A 20102-nucleotide genomic window follows, 5' to 3' on the forward strand; every position below is an offset into this window, starting at 1 on the left:
AGGGAAGCTGACGGAAGCCGACGGATCTGGATGGGGCGAGGGGGGAAGCGGAAGGTTCTGGATGGAGCGAGGAGGGGGCGGGAAGCGGACGGATCTGGATGGGGGGGTGGAGTGGATGGATCTGGATGGGGAAGCGGACGGATCTGGATGGGGCGAGGGGGGGGGGGGGGAGCGGACGGATCTGGATAGGGGGGGAGTGGACGGATGGATCTGGATGGGGCGAGAGGAGGGAAGCTGACGGAAGCCGACGGATCTGGATGGGGCGAGGGGGGGAAGCGGAAGGTTCTGGATGGAGCGAGGAGGGGGCGGGAAGCGGACGGATCTGGATGGGGGGGTGGAGTGGATGGATCTGGATGGAGAAGCGGACGGATCTGGATGGGGCGAGGGGGGGGGGGAGCGGATGAATCTGTATGAGGGGGGGAAGCCGACGGATCCGGATGGGGCGAGCGGGAGGGACGAACGGCTATGGATGGGGCGAGGGGAGCATCCATCCAACCAGATATTAATGCATTTATACGGACTCCGTCGTCATCCGATCCCCATAGGGGAGAGCGCCGCTCTTTCAGGTCGGTCCCTGCACAGTGTGCAGAGACAGACCTGTCATCTGCCTGCTCAGCGGGGATCGACGGAGCGATCCCCGCTGGGCAAAGCGAAGCCCGCACACTGATCCGCCCCGTGTGAAAGCGCCCTTTAGCTGGCCTTTCAAATTTTTCCATCACTGTGGTTGAAAATGAACATCACATTGCCCCACTATAAAAAAAATTTTTTAATTTTTTTACAACTTTCTTATAAATTGTTCTTTTCCTTAATTCCTAAGAATTCTTGTTTGAGATTCTACCCATCTATGGCCAGCTTTACAGTACAGTTTGATGCGAGGTGGTTGAGCGCACCCTGCTCACTAGAGCTTACAATCTGAGGTTGGGTCAAGGCAATAACCGTGGGGGAAATGCTGATGGAGAAATGAAAAGATTTCCGTTTTTGGGTAGAGGCAGGATAGGCCTCTCTAAAGGGGTGGGTTTTCAGGGATTGCCTAAAGGTGGAGGACAGGTTGGTGAAGGGAGTTCCAGAGGATAGGAGAGACTTGGAGGGATGTCCTGGAGACCAGCATGGGAGAAGCCAACAAGGGGGCAGCAGAGCAGGAGGTCTTGGAAATGTTCGAGACGTTACCCATCCTGCTCCTTCAGATTTTCTCTTCGGTTTGGTTGAAAACCAGTATCGGTTTGTCCCATTCCCCCCCCAAGGGTCTATGAGAAGGTTTGCCCCATTCCCCCCCCCCCCCAAGGGTCCATGAGAAGGTTTGCCCCATCCCCCCCCAAGGGTCCATGAGAAGGTTTGCCCCATCCCCCCCAAGGGTCCATGAGAAGGTTTGCCCCATCCCCCCCCAAGGGTCCATGAGAAGGTTTGCCCCATCCCCCCCCAAGGGTCCATGAGAAGGTTTGCCCCATCCCCCCCCCCAAGGGTCCATGAGAAGGTTTGCCCCATTCCCCCCCCCCCAAGGGTTCATGAGAAGGTTTGCCCCATCCCCCCCCAAGGGTTCATGAGAAGGTTTGCCCCATCCCCCCCCCCCAAGGGTCCATGAGAAGGTTTGCCCCATTCCACCCCCCCCCAAGGGTTCATGAGAAGGGTTTGCCCCATTTCCCCCCCCCCAAGGGTTCATGAGAAGGTTTGCCCCATTCCCCCCCAAGGGTTCATGAAAAGGTTTGCCCCATTTCCCCCCCCAAGGGTTCATGAGAAGGTTTGCCCAAGGGTTCATGAGAAGGTTTGCCCCATTCCCCCCCCCCCAAGGGTTCATGAGAAGGTTTGCCCCATTCCCCCCCCCAAGGGTTCATGAGAAGGTTTGCCCCATTTCCCCCCCCAAGGATTCATGAGAAGGTTTGCCCCATTCCCCCCCCCCAAGGGTTCATGAGAAGGTTTGCCCCATCCCCCCCCCCCAAGGGTCCATGAGAAGGTTTGCCCCATTCCACCCCCCCCAAGGGTTCATGAGAAGGTTTGCCCCATTTCCCCCCCCCCCCCCCCCAAGGGTTCATGAGAAGGTTTGCCCCATTCCCCCCCAAGGGTTCATGAAAAGGTTTGCCCCATTTCCCCCCCCCAAGGGTTCATGAGAAGGTTTGCCCCATTTCCCCCCCCAAGGGTTCATGAGAAGGTTTGCCCCATTCCCCCCCCCCAAGGGTTCATGAGAAGGTTTGCCCCATTCCCCCCCCCCCAAGGGTTCATGAGAAGGTTTGCCCCATTTCCCCCCCCAAGGATTCATGAGAAGGTTTGCCCCATCCCCCCCCCCCCAAGGGTCCATGAGAAGGTTTGCCCCATCCCCCCCCCCCCAAGGGTCCATGGCAACATCGAAGGAATGTTCAGAGAAGTGAAAATTCTACTGATGCTTGACCAGTTGTTTTGGCTGTAGCGTACAAGTAGCAGTAAAGTTTTAAACTTCAAAATTTAGATGATAAACGGCAGAAAACTGTTAGATAATTTCCCATAGCGAATAAACCGTGAAGCTTGGCGATGCATTATCATGTTGCCTCTTTAGTATGCTACATACCCACATGCTTGTGTTGTTTTTTGTTATTTATTTTTATTTATAGTACATGTAATCTTCGAAGGATCTTCTTTCCAGATTTTGCGCGGCGTTCTGCCTGTGCGGGATGATTTAGGAGCGCAGATGTAGGCATGTGCTGCTTTATTCCGATCATCTCAAGTTTATTGTTCTGTGTTGCCGGATCTGACTGTGACAAAGTGCTTTTGAGCAGAGAAAAGCCCTGGAGCCAAAGGGTTATTTCCTCAGCCATCCTCTTCCTCCCCCCACTCAGAAAATAATGCAAAATGCTCCGAATTCCTTTCATTCCTGAGAGGGCTTTGGAAGAAAGGACTGTACTGACCCCCCCTGTATGAACCCAGCCCCCTCCCTCATTCATAGACTGCTTGCTGGATTTGTTATGGCTGTGTTCTGATTGGCTGCTCCACATAAAAGCATCCATTGAAGAAGCAGAAGGACAGAATGGAGCAGCACTTCCTGTGACTTCAGTCTGAGGTCAGCCTCTCCTGGAGGCTGGAGAAGGGAGGCCTTTTCACCAACGGCGTGCCTGAGTGTGTGGCAATGCTTGGATATATGAATGCATTTCATTTCCATAGACTTGTATGCAATCTTTACATTGGGGGGGGGGGGGGGGGGTCTTCGCTCCATAGTAACGATACTGAAGCGCATTCCTCAAATATATTAGAGATGCAGGACACATAGCTATAGGAACAAGCCGCCTTTTTCCCTATTTTTATTTTATTTTTTTCCTCCCCCCTTTGCCCTCTCTTTCCCCCTTCTTTTTTTTATTTATTTTTTTAACCCTTTTTATCCTCCTTTTTCTTTTGCCCCTTTTGCTCTCCTCCTTTCTCGCCCTTTTTTTTGTCTCCTCCCCTTCCACCCCCCCCACTCTTGCTTTTCACCACCCCCCCTCACTCGTGCTTTTCACCCCCCCCCCCACTCGTGCTTTTCACCCCCCCCCCACTCGTGCTTTTCACCCCCCCCTCACTCGTGCTTTTCACCCCCCCTCACTCGTGCTTTCCACCCCCCCCACTCGTGCTTTCCACCCCCCCCACTCGTGCTTTACACCCCCCCCACTCGTGCTTTCCACCCCCCCTCATGCTTTCCACCCCCCCCCTCGTGCTTTCCCCCCCCTCGTGCTTTCCCCCCCCTCGTGCTTTCCACCCCCCCCCCCCCTCGTGCTTTCCACCCCCCCCCCTCGTGCTTTCCACCCCCCCCCCTCGTGCTTTCCACCCCCCCCCTCGTGCTTTCCACCCCCCCCCTCGTGCTTTCCACCCCCCCCTCGTGCTTTCCACCCCCCCCTCGTGCTTTCCACCCCCCCCCTCGTGCTTTCCACCCCCCCTCGTGCTTTCCATCCCCCCCCCTCGTGCTTTCCATCCCCCCCCCACTCGTGCTTTACCCCCCCCCCCACTCATGCTGTCCACCCTTTACCCCCCCCCCACTCGTGCTCTCTGGGGTCCCCCTCCTCTCTAGTGTCACTGGGGTCCCCCTCCTCTCCTCTGGTGACACTGGGGTCCCCCTCCTCTCCTCTCTGGTGTCACTGGGGTCCCCCTCCTCTCCTCTCTGGTGTCACTGAGGACCCCAGTGACACCAAAGAGGAGAGGAGAGGAGCGTGACACCAGAGAGGAGGGGGACCCCAGTGACACCGGAGAGGAGAGTAGGGGGACCCCAGTGACACCAGAGAGGAGAGTAGGGGGACCCCAGTGACACCAGAGAGGAGAGGAGGGGGGGACACCAGAGAGGAGGGAGGACACCAGTGACACCATAGAGGAGGGGGGGACACTAGTGCCTCCAGAGAGGAGGAGGCAGCGCACTCATAAACCCTGTGCTCCCTACGCAGCGCACTCCTGAACCCTGCGCTCCCTACGCAGCGCACTCCTGAACCCTGCGCTCCCTACGCAGCGCATTCCTAAACCCTGCGCTCCCTACGCAGCGCAAGAAAACTGGAGTGCAGATACAACCGGCCCTTTGAGGGCAACCAAACTGCTGATGCGGCCCCCGATAAATTTGAGTTTGACACCCCTGCCTTGGATGATGAGCTCCAGCAGTTTTCTTGCTGGTTCTTGCCAAGTAAACCAGGCGTGTGTACGAGGCTATAGGGGTAGGTTACTGTTCCTTGAGGGCAACCCAAAAAAAAAAAAAAACTCACTTTGGATGATGGGCTTCAGAAAGGGGTCTATGGTAAAGTCCAGATGTTCAGCTGTGTTCCTTGATTACATAAAGGGGGTTGGATCCATTTTTTTCTGGTTGTGTGGTGGGTGGTACATGACGTTCTTTATTTCTGCCAAAAACATGTTCTTGCGTTTTGTGCCGATTCTAGGCTGTTGGCGCTCCTCTGATTCTTCGAGCCCTTCTTCTCCTTTTTCTAGAAATGTGTTTCTCTATGGAGGCGAGCGTCTTGCTGAATGACTGGAAATGTGTCGCTGATCCGTCTGACCCCGTTAGAATTGGCGGTTGTAGGTTGCGTCTCGAGGGTCTTGCTCTTGATGTCTCGGCACCTGAATCGCGGCGGTATCAATGTGCAAAGCCAAGCCGAGCGATCTCTGTGTACAAACTGCCGGCAATTTCCTGCCTTCCTCTACCGATACAGACAGCTACTAGCAGGAAAAAAACGCTTAAATATTATTATCACAGTTAAAGGAAAGGTTGTTCTGTCATAATATGCCACCCACTCCGGTTGCCGCACTTAAGCAGAGCATCCCGCCGCGTGAAGAACAGGATGTGAATTTCACATTATCCCGAATTTTTAGTTCTCGCACATCTTCTATAGATTATAGGGAGATGATGACATCGTGTTTCTCCTTGTCCAATACTTAATCAATTCTGTCTGTCGTTTTGTGATCACAAATTGGTGATTAATTCACATTTTTGTTTTTGTTTCGCTCAAAGCGGAGCTCCACACAAAAATGGAACCTCCGCCCGGCGTCACGTTTGGCACCTTTCAGGGGGGAGGGGGTGCAGATGCCTGTCTAAGAAAGGTATCTGCACCCACTTCCGGGCATAGACCCCCGCATTATCTGTGGAAGTCTACGCCACGTCTGGCAGCCCCCCCCCCCCACGCTTCCTTCTGGGAAATGCACAGGTCTCAGAAGACAGCAAGTACCAGTGGCATTGTGCAGCGCGAGTCGCGCATGCGCCGTGGGGAATCGGGAAGTGAAGCCGCAAGGGTGCTGCCGTTTTCGATAAGGGAATCGGGAAGTGAAGCCGCAAGGGTGCTGCCGCTGCCGTTTTCGATAAGGGAATCGGGAAGTGAAGCCGTAAGGGTGCTGCCGCTGCCGTTTGCGATAAGGGAATCAGGAAGTGAAGCCGCAAGGGTGCTGCCGCTGCCGTTTGCGATAAGGGAATCGGGAAGTGAAGCCGCAAGGGTGCTGCCGCTGCCGTTTTCGATAAGGGAATCAGGAAGTGAAGCCGCAAGGGTGCTGCCGCTTTCGATAAGGGAATCGGGAAGTAAAGCTGCAAGAGTGCTGCCGCTGCTGTTTTCGATAATGGAATCAGAAAGTGAAGCCGCAAGGGTGCTGCCGTTTTCGATAATGGAATCAGGAAGTGCTGCCGCAAGGGTGCTGCCGTTTTCGATAATGGAATCAGGAAGTGCTGCCGTTTTCGATAATGGAATCGGGAAGTGCTGCCGCTTTCGATAAGGGAATCGGGAAGTGAAGCCGCAAGGGTGCTGATGTTTTTGATAAGGGAATCGGGAAGTGAAGCCGCAAGGGTGCTGATGTTTTTGATAAGGGAATCGGGAAGTGAAGCCGCAAGGGTGCTGCCGCTGCAGTTTTCGATAAGGGAATCAGGAAGTGAAACCGCAAGGGTGCTGCCGCTGCCGTTTTTTCGATAAGGGAATCGGGAAGTGAAGCCGCAAGGGTGCTGCCGTTTCCGATAAGGGAATCGGGAAGTGAAGCCGCAAGGGTGCTGCCGTTTTCGATAAGGGAATCGGGAAGTGAAGCCGCAAGGGTGCTGCCGTTTTCGATAAGGGAATCGGGAAGTGAAGCCGCAAGGGTGCTGCCGTTTTCGATAAGGGAATCGGGAAGTGAAGCCGCAAGTGTGCTGCCGTTTTCGATAAGGGAATCAGGAAGTGAAGCCGCAAGTGTGCTGCCGCTGCCGTTTTCGATAAGGGAATCGGGAAGTGAAGCCGCAAGGGTGCTGCCGCTGCCGTTTTCGATAAGGGAATCGGGAAGTGAAGACGCAAGTGTGCTGCCGCTGCCGTTTTCGATAAGGGAATCGGGAAGTGAAGCCGCAAGGGTGCTGCCGCTGCCGTTTTCGATGAGGGAATCGGGAAGTGAAGCCGCAAGGGCGCTGCCGCTGCCGTTTTCGATAAGGGAATCGGGAAGTGAAGACGCAAGTGTGCTGCCGCTGCCGTTTTCGATAAGGGAATCGGGAAGTGAAGCCGCAAGGGTGCTGCCGCTGCCGTTTTCGATGAGGGAATCGGGAAGTGAAGCCGCAAGGGTGCTGCCGCTGCCGGTTTCGATAAGGGAATCAGGAAGTGAAGCCGCAAGGGTGCTGCCGCTGCCGTTTTCGATAAGGGAATCAGGAAGTGAAGCAGCAAAGGGTGCTGCCGTTTTCGATAAGGGAATCGGGAAGTGAAACCGCAAGGGTGCTGCCGCTGCCGTTTTTTCGATAAGGGAATCGGTAAGTGAAGCCGCAAGGGTGCTGCCGCTGCCGTTTTCGATAAGGGAATCGGGAAGTGAAGCCGCAAGGGTGCTGCCGTTTTCGATAAGGGAATTAGGAAGTGAAGCCGCAAGGGTGCTGCCGTTTTCGATAAGGGAATCGGGAAGTGAAGCCGCAAGTGTGCTGCCGCTGCCGTTTTCGATAAGGGAATCAGGAAGTGAAGCCGCAAGGGCGCTGCCGCTGCCGTTTTCGATAAGGGAATCGGGAAGTGAAGACGCAAGTGTGCTGCCGCTGCCGTTTTCGATAAGGGAATCGGGAAGTGAAGCCGCAAGGGTGCTGCCGCTGCCGTTTTCGATGAGGGAATCCGGAAGTGAAGCCGCAAGGGTGCTGCCGCTGCCGGTTTCGATAAGGGAATCCGGAAGTGAAGCCGCAAGGGTGCTGCCGCTGCCGTTTTCGATAAGGGAATCAGGAAGTGAAGCCGCAAGGGTGCTGCCGCTGCCGTTTGCGATAAGGGAATCGGGAAGTGAAGCCGCAAGGGTGCTGCCGCTGCCGTTTTCGATAAGGGAATCAGGAAGTGAAGCCGCAAGGGTGCTGTCGCTGCGTTTTCGATAAGGGAATCGGGAAATGAAGCCGCAAGGGTGCTGCCGCTGCCGTTTTCGATAAGGGAATCGGGAAGTGAAGCCGCAAGGGTGCTGCCGCTACCGTTTTCGATAAGGGAATCGGGAAGTGAAGCCGCAACGGTGCTGCCGCTGCCGTTTTCGATAAGGGAATCGGGAAGTGAAGCCGCAAGGGTGCTGCCGCTGCCGTTTTCGATAAGGGAATCAGGAAGTGAAGCCGCAAGGGTGCTGCAGTTTTCGATAAGGGAATCGGGAAGTGAAGCCGCAAGGGTGCTGCCGCTACCGTTTTCGATAAGGGAATCCGGAAGTGAAGCCGCAAGGGTGCTGCAGTTTTCGATAAGGGAATCGGGAAGTGAAGACGCAAGTGTGCTGCCGCTGCCGTTTTCGATAAGGGAATCGGGAAGTGAAGCCGCAAGGGTGCTGCCGCTGCCGTTTTCGATGAGGGAATCGGGAAGTGAAGCCGCAAGGGTGCTGCCGCTGCCGGTTTCGATAAGGGAATCAGGAAGTGAAGCCGCAAGGGTGCTGCCGCTGCCGTTTTCGATAAGGGAATCAGGAAGTGAAGCAGCAAAGGGTGCTGCCGTTTTCGATAAGGGAATCGGGAAGTGAAACCTTAAGGGTGCTGCCGCTGCCGTTTTTTCGATAAGGGAATCGGTAAGTGAAGCCGCAAGGGTGCTGCCGCTGCCGTTTTCGATAAGGGAATCGGGAAGTGAAGCCGCAAGGGTGCTGCCGTTTTCGATAAGGGAATTAGGAAGTGAAGCCGCAAGGGTGCTGCCGTTTTCGATAAGGGAATCGGGAAGTGAAGCCGCAAGTGTGCTGCCGCTGCCGTTTTCGATAAGGGAATCAGGAAGTGAAGCCACAAGGGCGCTGCCGCTGCCGTTTTCGATAAGGGAATCGGGAAGTGAAGCCGCAACGGTGCTGCCGCTGCCGTTTTCGATAAGGGAATCAGGAAGTGAAGCCGCAAGGGTGCTGCCGCTGCCGGTTTCGATAAGGGTGCTGCCGCTGCGTTTTCGATAAGGGAATCGGGAAGTGAAGCCGCAAGGGTGCTGCCGCTGCCGTTTTCGATAAGGGAATCGGGAAGTAAAGCTGGAAGGGTGCTGCCGCTGCCGCTTTCGATAAGGGAATCGGGAAGTGAAGCCGCAAGGGTGCTGCCGCTACCGTTTTCGATAAGGGAATCAGGAAGTGAAGCAGCAAAGGGTGCTGCCGTTTTCGATAAGGGAATCGAGAAGTGAAACCTTAAGGGTGCTGCCGCTGCCGTTTTTTCGATAAGGGAATCGGTAAGTGAAGCCGCAAGGGTGCTGCCGCTGCCGTTTTCGATAAGGGAATCGGGAAGTGAAGCCGCAAGGGTGCTGCCGTTTTCGATAAGGGAATTAGGAAGTGAAGCCGCAAGGGTGCTGCCGTTTTCGATAAGGGAATCGGGAAGTGAAGCCGCAAGTGTGCTGCCGCTGCCGTTTTCGATAAGGGAATCAGGAAGTGAAGCCACAAGGGCGCTGCCGCTGCCGTTTTCGATAAGGGAATCGGGAAGTGAAGCCGCAAGGGTGCTGCCGCTGCCGTTTTCGATGAGGAAATCGGGAAGTGAAGCCGCAAGGGTGCTGCCGCTGCCGTTTTCGATAAGGGAATCGGGAAGTGAAGCCGCAAGGGTGCTGCCGCTGCCGTTTTCGATGAGGAAATCGGGAAGTGAAGCCGCAAGGGTGCTGCCGCTGCCGGTTTCGATAAGGGAATCAGGAAGTGAAGCCGCAAGGGTGCTGCCGCTGCCGTTTTCGATAAGGGAATCAGGAAGTGAAGCAGCAAAGGGTGCTGCCGTTTTCGATAAGGGAATCGGGAAGTGAAACCTTAAGGGTGCTGCCGCTGCCACTGCCGTTTTCGATAAGGGAATCGGGAAGTGAAGCCGCAAGGGTGCTGCCGCTGCCACTGCCGTTTTCGATAAGGGAATCGGGAAGTGAAGCCGCAAGGGTGCTGTTGCTTTCGATAAGGGAATCGGGAAGTGAAGCCGCAAGGGTGCTGCCGCTGCCACTGCCGTTTTCGATAAGGGAATCGGGAAGTGAAGCCGCAAGGGTGCTGTTGCTTTCGATAAGGGAATCGGGAAGTGAAGCCGCAAGGGTGCTGCCGCTGCCGTTTTCGATAAGGGAATCAGGAAGTGAAGCAGCAAAGGGTGCTGCCGTTTTCGATAAGGGAATCGGGAAGTGAAACCTTAAGGGTGCTGCCGCTGCCGTTTTTTCGATAAGGGAATCAGGAAGTGAGGCCGCAAGGGTGCTGCCGTTTTCGATAAGGTAATCAGGAAGTGAAGCCGCAAGGCTGCAGCTTTACTTCACTTCCTGAAGCCCAGCCAAACGAGCTCAGGCTGGACCTCTCCTTTAAATCCACTTTATAATAGAATGCTGGAGATATTTTGCAGCATGCACTCATTTTGGTGGAATGTATGTTCCTAGCTAAAGAACATCATTATTATTATTATTATGGTGTGTGTATATATATATATATATATATATATATATATATATATATATATATATATATATATATATATATATATATATATATATATAAATATAAATATGTGTGTGTGTGTGTGTGTGTATATATGTGTATGTATGTGTATGTGTATATATATATATATATGTGTGTGTGTGTGTGTGTGTGTGTGTATATATATATATATATATATATATATATATATATATATTGTATAAATTCTTCTCACATTGTTATGGGTAAAGTTTGACTTGAAGGTTAGCACGCCAGTAATAAATATGAACCTCTTGCTGGAATTTTTCCCCTTCATTGCGTATTTATTATTGGAGGTAATGGACACAAATTTGTTGTATTGGTGATTTAAAAAAAAAAAAAAAAAAAGAAATAGTAAAACGGAGAATATTAAAGCTGCTGCATTCACAGAAAAAGAAAACCCTTTACCTAGGGGCACAAAAAAGGCCGGTTGTTGTGTAATGCGCTGTGTCTGCTGCGAGTGTGAGCAATCTGGATAAAGCTGCTTTTATAAACTGTGCAGGGAAAAAAAAAGTGTTTTGGTAGGAAGGCCGGTCTAGTGTGTTGTATTAACCCCTTCATTGTCCGTGTATAGAAGGGGAAATTTTATAATAGAACTTTGGCCTCCCAGTATAAAAAATAATAAATAAATGCTGCAGCGCTTAAAAAAATCTTATTTTTATATAGTTCCATTAGGCCAGCTTGCACCAACATAACTATGCACGTTCCATACCAGCGGGATGCCTCTAGATCGGGGGTGTCAAACTCCATTTCATTGCGGGCCGCATTGGCATTATGGTTGCCCTCAAAAGGGCCATTAGTATCTGTAAGACTAGATGTCCAAAGCAGCCCCCCTCACCCCCCTTACATTAGATGTCAAGACTGCCCCACCCTCCCTTGCATCGCAGTGCACCCCCCCCCTTACCTTGTGCTGCTGCTGAGAAGAAGCAGAGAGTGCAGGGTCTGGAGGAGTACCAGGAAAGGGCCAGACTAGACCAGGGGAGGTGGAGACAAGGGGGTGCTGCAGCTGCACAGAATCTGTTCGAGGAGTTCTGTCCCTCCTTCTGTTGCCAACTGAGGCGGGGAAGGGGGTGGGCAGAAGGGCATAGACTAGTGCTTCTGCGTCTGCACAGAATCTGTACGAGGATTTCTGCCCCCCCCTTCTTTTGTTGCCGACTAAGGTGGGGAAGGGGGTGGGCAGACGGGCATAGAATAGCGCTTCTGTGGCTGCACAGAGAAGCATAGGATCTGGAGGAGGAGTTCTGTCTCACCGATACGACTGCTGAGACGAGTTGGGGGGGAGCGGAGATGAGGAGGGTGCCGCAGTTGCAGTAGAGGTGCAAGGGCCACATGAAATGGCCTGCAGGGTCAGATTCGGCCCGCAGACCTTGTGTTTGACACGCGCTCTAGAAGCTGGAAATCATGGTTGTAGACGTCACTATAATAAGGACCTCCTATGAGCTTCCAGGTCTCATACTGAGTGGCGACTCTGCTGCATTGTGAACACAGGAGGTCGGCTGCTCGCCATTTAGAGATTTGTGTGCGTTTTCTCAATAATTGTAAAGCCATCTCTGATTTGGAAGAGGTTGAGAGACAGAGCGACAACCTCATCCAATCAGAACATTCTGCATTTATTTTTTATTTTTTTAAATTGCAAAGAATTCTCTCCATGTTGGGGGAGGGGGATATATATAATAGAAGATTCGAAGATTTAGATAGATGTCTATCATTTATTTATCTATCTATCTATCTATCTATCTATCTATCTATCTATCTATCTATCTATCTATCTATCTATCTATCTATTCCTATCTATCTATCTATCTATCTATCTATTTACAATATTGAGCCCTTTGGTGAAACAATCAGAGGCATAAACGGACCCCTGATGTGTCCCTTCTGAGACCTTAAAAGTGATTGAGGACGCACAGTCCTCAATCACCCACTTTGTTTATTCAGAAAAGAAAGGAGTTTGTAATTTTACATATTTACCAGCCCCTTCCCTGCTCCCCAACCTGAAACGATACTCTGCAGCAGAAAAGGAAAAGCTGGGAGGGCGGTCTGGGCAGCATAAGGAAGGTGAACCTGGACAGGAGGGGCAGCGCCATTTAAAGGAACCAATCCCCTATACTTTCCTCTTGCATCAGCTGAATACTGGCAGGAGAGAGAGGGGAGAAGCCGGCTTTTAGCTGCTGCCAGAGGAAAATACAGTGGATCAATTTCTATAAATTCCGCCGCCCCTCCTGTCCAGGCTTCGGGTGACTCAATCGACGGGTTGCCGATTCCTAGTTTAGACTGTCATACAGGACGTTTTTTAGTTGTGCTTTAGAAACGCCTGGCCTTTTCTTATTATTTGGGCATAGTCCAGTTCAGTCCCATGTTCTTAGAAATGCAGGGTTTTGGGAACTTGCATTTGACCGGCCGGTTTTGCATTCTTAAAGACTTGTATGGTGATACAAAACCGGCTTGAAACAAAAAAGCCCATCGGCACCGGCCCTGCAACTCTCCTTCTTTTTACGTTTTAACCTGATTCCTTATAGAGCAAGCAGAGAAGTTTATACAGCAAGGGCTATCTTATTGGGTCGTGTAAGCTGGATTTTGTCAGGGGGACCCAATAATGACCAAGCCATGTAGGGCTCTAAATGTTCCTGCAATCATCTTCAGATGTGAGTGGTGGTGCACGTATTCCCAACTATTCAGAAGAACACAACCTTCGCGTGTGTACGATGTTGGTCCTTTGGGGAGAAGGTTAGAGCAGGCCCCGGTAGCACGCAGAGTTACTTGGAACTAAAGGCAAAACTTTTTTTGTTTTGGATAGAGCAGGGCTCGACAAATCCCGGGCGCCAGTTGTGAGCTGGTGGTGGCCGTTGGTATTACAAGTTAAGCATTACAAGTTAAACAGCAATTCTAATGTCATTTTTCACTGCCATCTTCTTCCCTCTAATTAGAACCCCCACACATTATATATATTTTTTATCCTAACACCCTAGAGAATAAAATGGCGATCATTGCAATACTTTCTGTCACGCCGTATTTGCGCAGCGGTCTTACAAGCGCACTTTTTTGGGAAAAAATTAGAAAAAACAGTAAAGTTATCCCCATTTTTTTTAATATTATGAAAGATAATGTTACGCCGAGTAAATTCATACCCAACATGTCACGCTTCAAAATTGCGTCCACTCGTGGAATGCCGACAAACTTTTACCCTTTAAAATCTTCATAGGCGACGTTTAAAAAAATCTACAGGTTGCATGTTTTGAGTTAGAGGAGGACTAGGGCTAGAATTATTGCTCTCGCTCTACCAATCGCGGCGATACCTCACATGTGTGGTTTGAACACCGTTTACATATGCGGGCGCTGCTCACGTATGTGTTCGCTTCTGTGCGCAAGCTCGTCGGGACAGGGCGCGTTTTCTGGCTTCTAACTTTTTTTAACTGGCTCCTAGATTCCAAGCAAATTTGTCAAACCCTGGGATAGAGTAAGGGAGGGTCATAACCCCGGTAAGGTTCATTTTTGCCAAACCTGTCCCATTGGGGGTCCCATTAGATATTCCTCTAAAGTGAGGACACCATGATTCCTAAAGTGAGGACACCATGATTCCTAAACTGAGGACGCCATTATTTCTAAACTAAGCTGGTCCAGGTCGTAATCTGGTTGGCTATGGCTGGACTTGGCTTTTGGTTTGCCCGGTGCCGAAAAGCTATAGTAATGGCTCATAGCAGAAAAGCGGGTGTCGGGCCATTAGGGTTTGTTCTTGGGTGTGGTAGCCCTTGCCGCCCCTCTGAAGAGAACGGTTGGCAGGTGGCTGGAAGGCGATATGCCACCTCCTTGCTGGCTGTTTTAACCCCAAAAAGGCTGAACCAAATGTGGTTGTTGGGCGGTGCCCCAATAACTAATGGGTCATGCTAGGTGGCGGGCGGTTAGTCCAGGGGGTTGAGCCTCCCTTTTTTTTATTTATTTTTTAAAGTTGCATCAAGTGAAGGTAACCCCTGATAATGGAGAAGGATTGCCGCCCTAAGCCCCAATCCTCAAAAGAACATGCCCTTTTAGGAACTTGCAGGTGCTGGCTCTGCAACGAACTAGGAAGGAAGAAAAAATCCTGGATGGCCGCACACCAATGAAGGCATCTTTATTGATATCTTGTGTAGCAGATAAAATGCAATAGTCACTTCATGTTACAGGAAAAGCTTCTGACGCGTTTCACACTGTATGAAAGTGCTTAATCATAGCTGTGATTAAGCACTTTCATACGGTGTGAAACACGTCAGTGGCGTTTCCTGTAACGTGAAGTGACTGTATTGGATTTCATCTGCTACACAAGATATCAATAACGATGCCTTCATTGGTGTGCGGCCGTCCAGGAATTTTTCTTCCTTCCCTGATAATCAGGGTTGTCTCGATACCACTTTTTTAGGACTGAGTACAAGTACCGATACTTTTTTTCAAGTACTCGCCGATACTGAATACCGATACTTTTTTTTAAATGTGTCCCCAAATGCAGCCATGTCCCCCACAAATGCAGCCATGTCCCCCCACAAATGCAGCCATGTCCCCCCACAAATGCAGCCATGTCCCCCCACAAATGCAGCCATGTCCCCCCACAAATGCAGCCACGTCCCCCCCCAATATATGCAGCCACGTCCCCCCCCAATATATGCGGCCACGTCCCCCCCCAATATATGCGGCCACGTCCCCCCCCAATATATGCGGCCACGTCCCCCCCCAATATATGCGGCCACGCCCCCCCCATATATGCAGCCATGCCCCCCCCCCATATCCAGCCATGTCCCCCCCCCCCATATCCAGCCATGTCCCCCCCCCCATATCCAGCCATGTCCCCCCCCCCCATATCCAGCCATGTCCCCCCCCCTATCCAGCCATGTCCCCCCCTATCCAGCCATGTCCCCCCCATAAATGCAGCCATGACCCCCCCCCCATATATGCAGCCATGACCCCCCCCCATATATGCAGCCATGACCCCCCCCCCCCCCCATATATGCAGCCATGTCCCCCCCCCATATGCAGCCATGTCCCCCCCCCCTATCCAGCCAAGTTCCCCCCATATATGCAGCCATGTCCCCCTTACCGTACATGCTGCCGCGCCGCCGCTTGGTTAATACGGGCGGGGAACATTACAGCTTTCATTTGAATAGCTGTAGTCTTTCGCGCCGCGCTGCGTATAGACACTCCCCCTTGCTCGGGATTGGACAGTTCACCCGAGCAAGGGGGAGTGTCTATACGCGGCGCGGTGGGAAACACTACAGCTATTCAAATGAAAGCTGTAATGTTCCCCGCCCGTGGGTGCAAGTATTCTATTTCGGTATCGGGGGTATTTGAGGGAGTACAAGTACTCCAGCAAATACTCGGAATCGGTCCCGATACCGATACAGACAACCGTACTGATAACAGTAAACAGGACAAAGAGAGGCTGAATCTCCCTAATTGGGGACACAGACAGAAATAAAGTCCCGGCAGATGTTCTTATCCCTCTCCACTCTTTTCAAAACTTCAGTGCTACTATCTACTTTGGCAACTGATAATCTTCTAACGATGTAACGGTGAAATTGTTATTTGAATTGTTTGCAAAACGCATTGTAGATCTAATTTTATCATTTTTGTGTTGCCCACAGTATGCAGCAACAGCATGGACATACGCAACAATGTAAGCGAACTTAAGGAGCTGGAAGACTGTGTCGTGATTGAAGGCTACCTCCAGATTTTACTCATCACCAACGCAAAGGTTGAAGATTTCCGGAACTTGCGTTTTCCCAAGCTCACGGTGATTACAGATTATTTACTGCTTTTCCGGGTGTCGGGCCTGGAGAGTCTGAGCGACCTCTTTCCCAACCTCACCGTCATCCGTGGCCGCATTCTCTTCTACAACTACGCCTTGGTTATCTTCGAGATGACGGACCTAAAGGAGATTGGGCTTTACAGCTTGCGGAATATTACTCGTGGTGCTATAAGGATCGAGAAGAACTCCGACTTGTGCTACCTTTCTACCGTGGATTGGTCGCTGGTCTTGGAAGCGGTCTACAACAATTACATTGTCGGGAATAAACCACCAAAGGACTGTGGAGATATGTGTCCTGGCACTATGGAAGATAAGCCAATTTGCCAGAAAACCGTGATTGACAATGAATTTTCATACCGCTGCTGGTCAGCCGAACATTGCCAGAAAGGTAAGATCATGCGAATGTGATATGCTTTAGGTGTGGGCACAAAGAAAAGACTGCGCCAGTCCAAGTCCCGAGTATATTTCCTGGGTCCCCCTCCACACTGATTGCTGGCTTTAGGAGCTCATCCTGCTAGTCACAGATGGCTTCCAACATAGTGTCCATCTTAAACCATGATGCATTTCACCCTTTAAATAAGCCCAGTCAGGGTGAATTGCATCAAGGCGCCTGGCTTGGGGTTCCGGACAATGTTGGAAGCCAACTGCTAGACTATGGCTGACGTGTTTCACACTAATCGGGCTTATTCGTAGAGGTCACCTCTTCAGATAAGCCCAGTCACAGTGAAATGCATCAAGGCACATGGCCTAGGGTGCGGATTATGTTGAAAGCCAACCTTTAGACCAGTGATGGTGAACCTTGACACCCCAGATATTTTGGAACTACATTTCCCATGATGCTCAACTAAGCTGCAGAGTGCAGGAGCATCATGGGAAATGTAGTTCCAAAACATCTGGGGTGCCAAGGTTCACCATCACTGCTCTAGACTATTCTTGTTCGTAGAAGGCAGACTATGTTGGAAACCAACTGCTAGACTATGGCTGACATGTTTCACCCTTATTGGGCCTATTCATAGAGGTCACCTCTTCAGATAAGCCCAGTCATGGTAAAATGCATCAAGACGTCTGGTTTGGGACACGGACTATATTCGAAGCCAACTTCTAGACCAGGGATATAGCGGACCTCCAGCTGTTGCAGAACTAAAAGTCCCATGAGGCATAGCAAGACTCTTGACAGCCACAAGCATGACACCCAGAGGCAGAGGCATGATGGGCCTTGTAGTTTTGCAACAGCTGGAGGTCCGCTAATTGCATATCCCTGTGCTAGACTATGCCTGACGTGTTTCACCCTAATTGGGCTTATTTGTAGAGGTCATCTCTTCAGATAAGCCCAGTCGGGGTGAAATGCATCAAGGAACATAGCTTTCAACATAATCTGCGCCCTAAGCCATGTTCCTTGATGCATTTCACCCCGACTGGGCTTATTTGAAGAGGTGAACTCTATGAACAAGTCAAATTAGGGTGAAACACGTCGGTCATAGTCTAGCAGTCGGCTTTCAACATAGCTCACCTTCTACGAATCATAATAGTCTAGCTGATAGCTTTCAACATAATCTGCGCCCTAAGCCATCAGCTAGACTATTATGATTCGTAGAAGGTGAGCTATGTTGAAAGCCGACTGCTAGACTATGACTGACGTGTTTCACCCTAATTTGACTTGTTCATAGAGTTCACCTCTTCAAATAAGCCCAGCTGGGGTAAAATGCATCAAGGCACCTGGCTTAGGGCAAGGGACTATGTTGGAAGCCAACTCCTAGACTATGCCTGACGTGTTTCACCTTAATTGGGCTTATTCGTAGAGGTCACCTCTTCTTCAGATAAGCCCAGTCAAGGTGAAATGCATTACAGCGCCTGGCTTAGGGTAAGGGACTATGTTGGAAGCCAACTGCTAGACTATGGCTCATGTGTTTCACCCCAATTGGGCTTTCTCATAAAGGTCACTTCTTCAGATGAGCCCAGTTGAGGTGAAATGCGCCAGTTCATCATGTTTTGGGAGGGGGACTATTTCAGAAGCCAACTGCTTTGATTAAACTTTATGGTGGGACTTTATGGAAGTGCCACTGTGTGTTTTCTTTCTGCCATGCTTTAGACAACCCTATGGAATGGTTGAAATTTGTGTGTTGAGAAATAAAGGTAACCATTCCCACTTGTGTGGACACTTCCTTATGGTGACTATGTAGGAATTGCATTAAAGGAGACAAATAAGGTCGGGAGTCCAACACTGGCTGCATGCTTGTTTTTGGTGTTTGATTTTTCTTAATGATAAAGCAAGATTAAGGAGCTTGCATTTCTAGTCAGTATAGACCATTTATTTCATAATGGGTGTCTTTAAAGCTCAACATTAAGAAAAATCAGTTGGACCAACCTTGATTGCCATTTAAAATCGGGAGGGTTGCTGGCAAAGCTCAAATTTTCATTGGTACACCTTGCCACATACAGTCCTAAGTTGTGATCTTCCAGGTGGTGCTGCAGTGACTTCCCTTTCCTTGAGGATCTCTTCACATGGTTGGCAAGTGGCTGGCTTGCAGCTGTTGCGCCGTCCCATTGGCTGTAATGGGTGCATTCTACAGGCATTGCAGAGTTTAAATTGGTGCAGCCATGAAGCATCGCGCCGGCATCATGTGTACTACGCCTTCCAGCTGCAATGTTTGGATTTAGGTGGGTGGTGGTAAAAACATGGGTCAGCCTCCTGTTTTTACTGCCCCACACTCATGATTGCCTCCTGAATGGCATATGCTACTCTATTGCCCCCTGAAAAGCATTAATTTGCAGGTTGCTTCTCAGAGGGCAGCGGGCGCTGCCCCCACAGTGAAAGTGCCCTTAGGGTGAGTGTAATGGGTCACTTGACTGACGCGTCTTCTATTCAGAAATCTTGTAAGTCACTGCAACACCACTTGGAAGACCACAGCTCAGGCTGGATGTGGCATGGACTACCACATTGTGCCTCCCAGCAGCCCTTTAGATGTTACATGGAAATTATTTGAGGGAACACACAGGCCCAATGTAAAGTTTACAAATCAACTTTTCAACAAGTTTAGCTTTTAATTCACCCATCATATTGAACTAAATTGGTGTATATGGCTTTTCTGTTGCTTTTGGTTATGTTTAATGTGAATGTTCCTTAGACCGGTTTTCATGAAACGGCATACCTGTATAAATGTCAGGTTTAATTGGGAACATTGTGGTGCTGGTCTGTTTACCGTATGACGCATGTGTATACATTGCCAGTTATTTTACTTTTCATGGCAAGGCATCCTGACCGACTATAAGAGGTGTTGGATCCAGGGAAGGACAGCGACTGCGTGTTGGGACCAGGGATGGCCGGCGGCTGCGTGTTGGGGTCCAGGAAAGGCCGGCGGCAGCGTGTTGGGGTCCAGGAAAGGCGTGTTGGGGTCCAGGAAAGGCCAGCGGCTGCGTGTTGGGGTCCAGGAAAGGCTGGCGGCTGCGTGTTGGGGTCCAGGAAAGGACGGCGGCTGCGTGTTGGGGTCCAGGAAAGGCCGGCGGCTGCGTGTTGGGGTCCAGGAAAGGCCGGCGGCTGCGTGTTGGGGTCCAGGAAAGGCCGGCGGCTGCGTGTTGGGTCCCGGGATGGCCAACAGCTGAGTGTTGGGTCCAGGAATGGCCAGCGCTTGCATGTTGGGTTCGGGGATGGCCAGCACTTGCATGTTGGGTCTGGGGATGGCCAGCACTTGCATGTTGGGTCTGGGGATGGCCAGCGCTTGCGTGTTGGGTCCGGGGATGGCCAGCGCTTGCGTGTTGGGTCTGGGGATGACCAGCGCTTGCGTGTTGGGTCTGGGGATGACCAGCGCTTGGGTGTTGGGTGTAAGGATGGCCAGCGCTTGGGTGTTGGGTGTTGGGTGTGGGGATGGCCAGCGCTTGGGTGTTGGGTGCGGGGATGGCCAGCGCTTGGGTGTTGGTGTGCCGGGATGGCCAGCGTTTGGGTGTTGGGTGCGGGGATGGCCGACGCTTGGTTGTTTGGTGCAGGGATGGCCGACGCTTGGTTGTTGGGTGCGGGAATGGCCATGGCTTGGGTGTTGGGTGCGGGGATGGCCAGCGCTTGGGTGTTGGGTGCGGGGATGGC

General features: G+C 51.3%; 1 protein-coding gene across 1 annotated transcript in view; it reads left to right on the forward strand.

Moving 5' to 3' along the window:
* Positions 1-20102, forward strand: part of IGF1R (insulin like growth factor 1 receptor) — a 277764-nt gene that overhangs the window by 30893 nt on the left and 226769 nt on the right. The window contains exon 2 of the mRNA XM_040342347.1: positions 15861-16412. Within this exon, the coding sequence (XP_040198281.1) occupies positions 15861-16412 (552 nt within the window). The remainder of the gene's footprint in view (positions 1-15860; positions 16413-20102) is intronic.

Source organism: Rana temporaria, chromosome 3, assembly GCF_905171775.1.
Source record: "Rana temporaria chromosome 3, aRanTem1.1, whole genome shotgun sequence".
In the NCBI taxonomy this organism is placed as follows: Eukaryota; Metazoa; Chordata; class Amphibia; order Anura; family Ranidae; genus Rana; species Rana temporaria.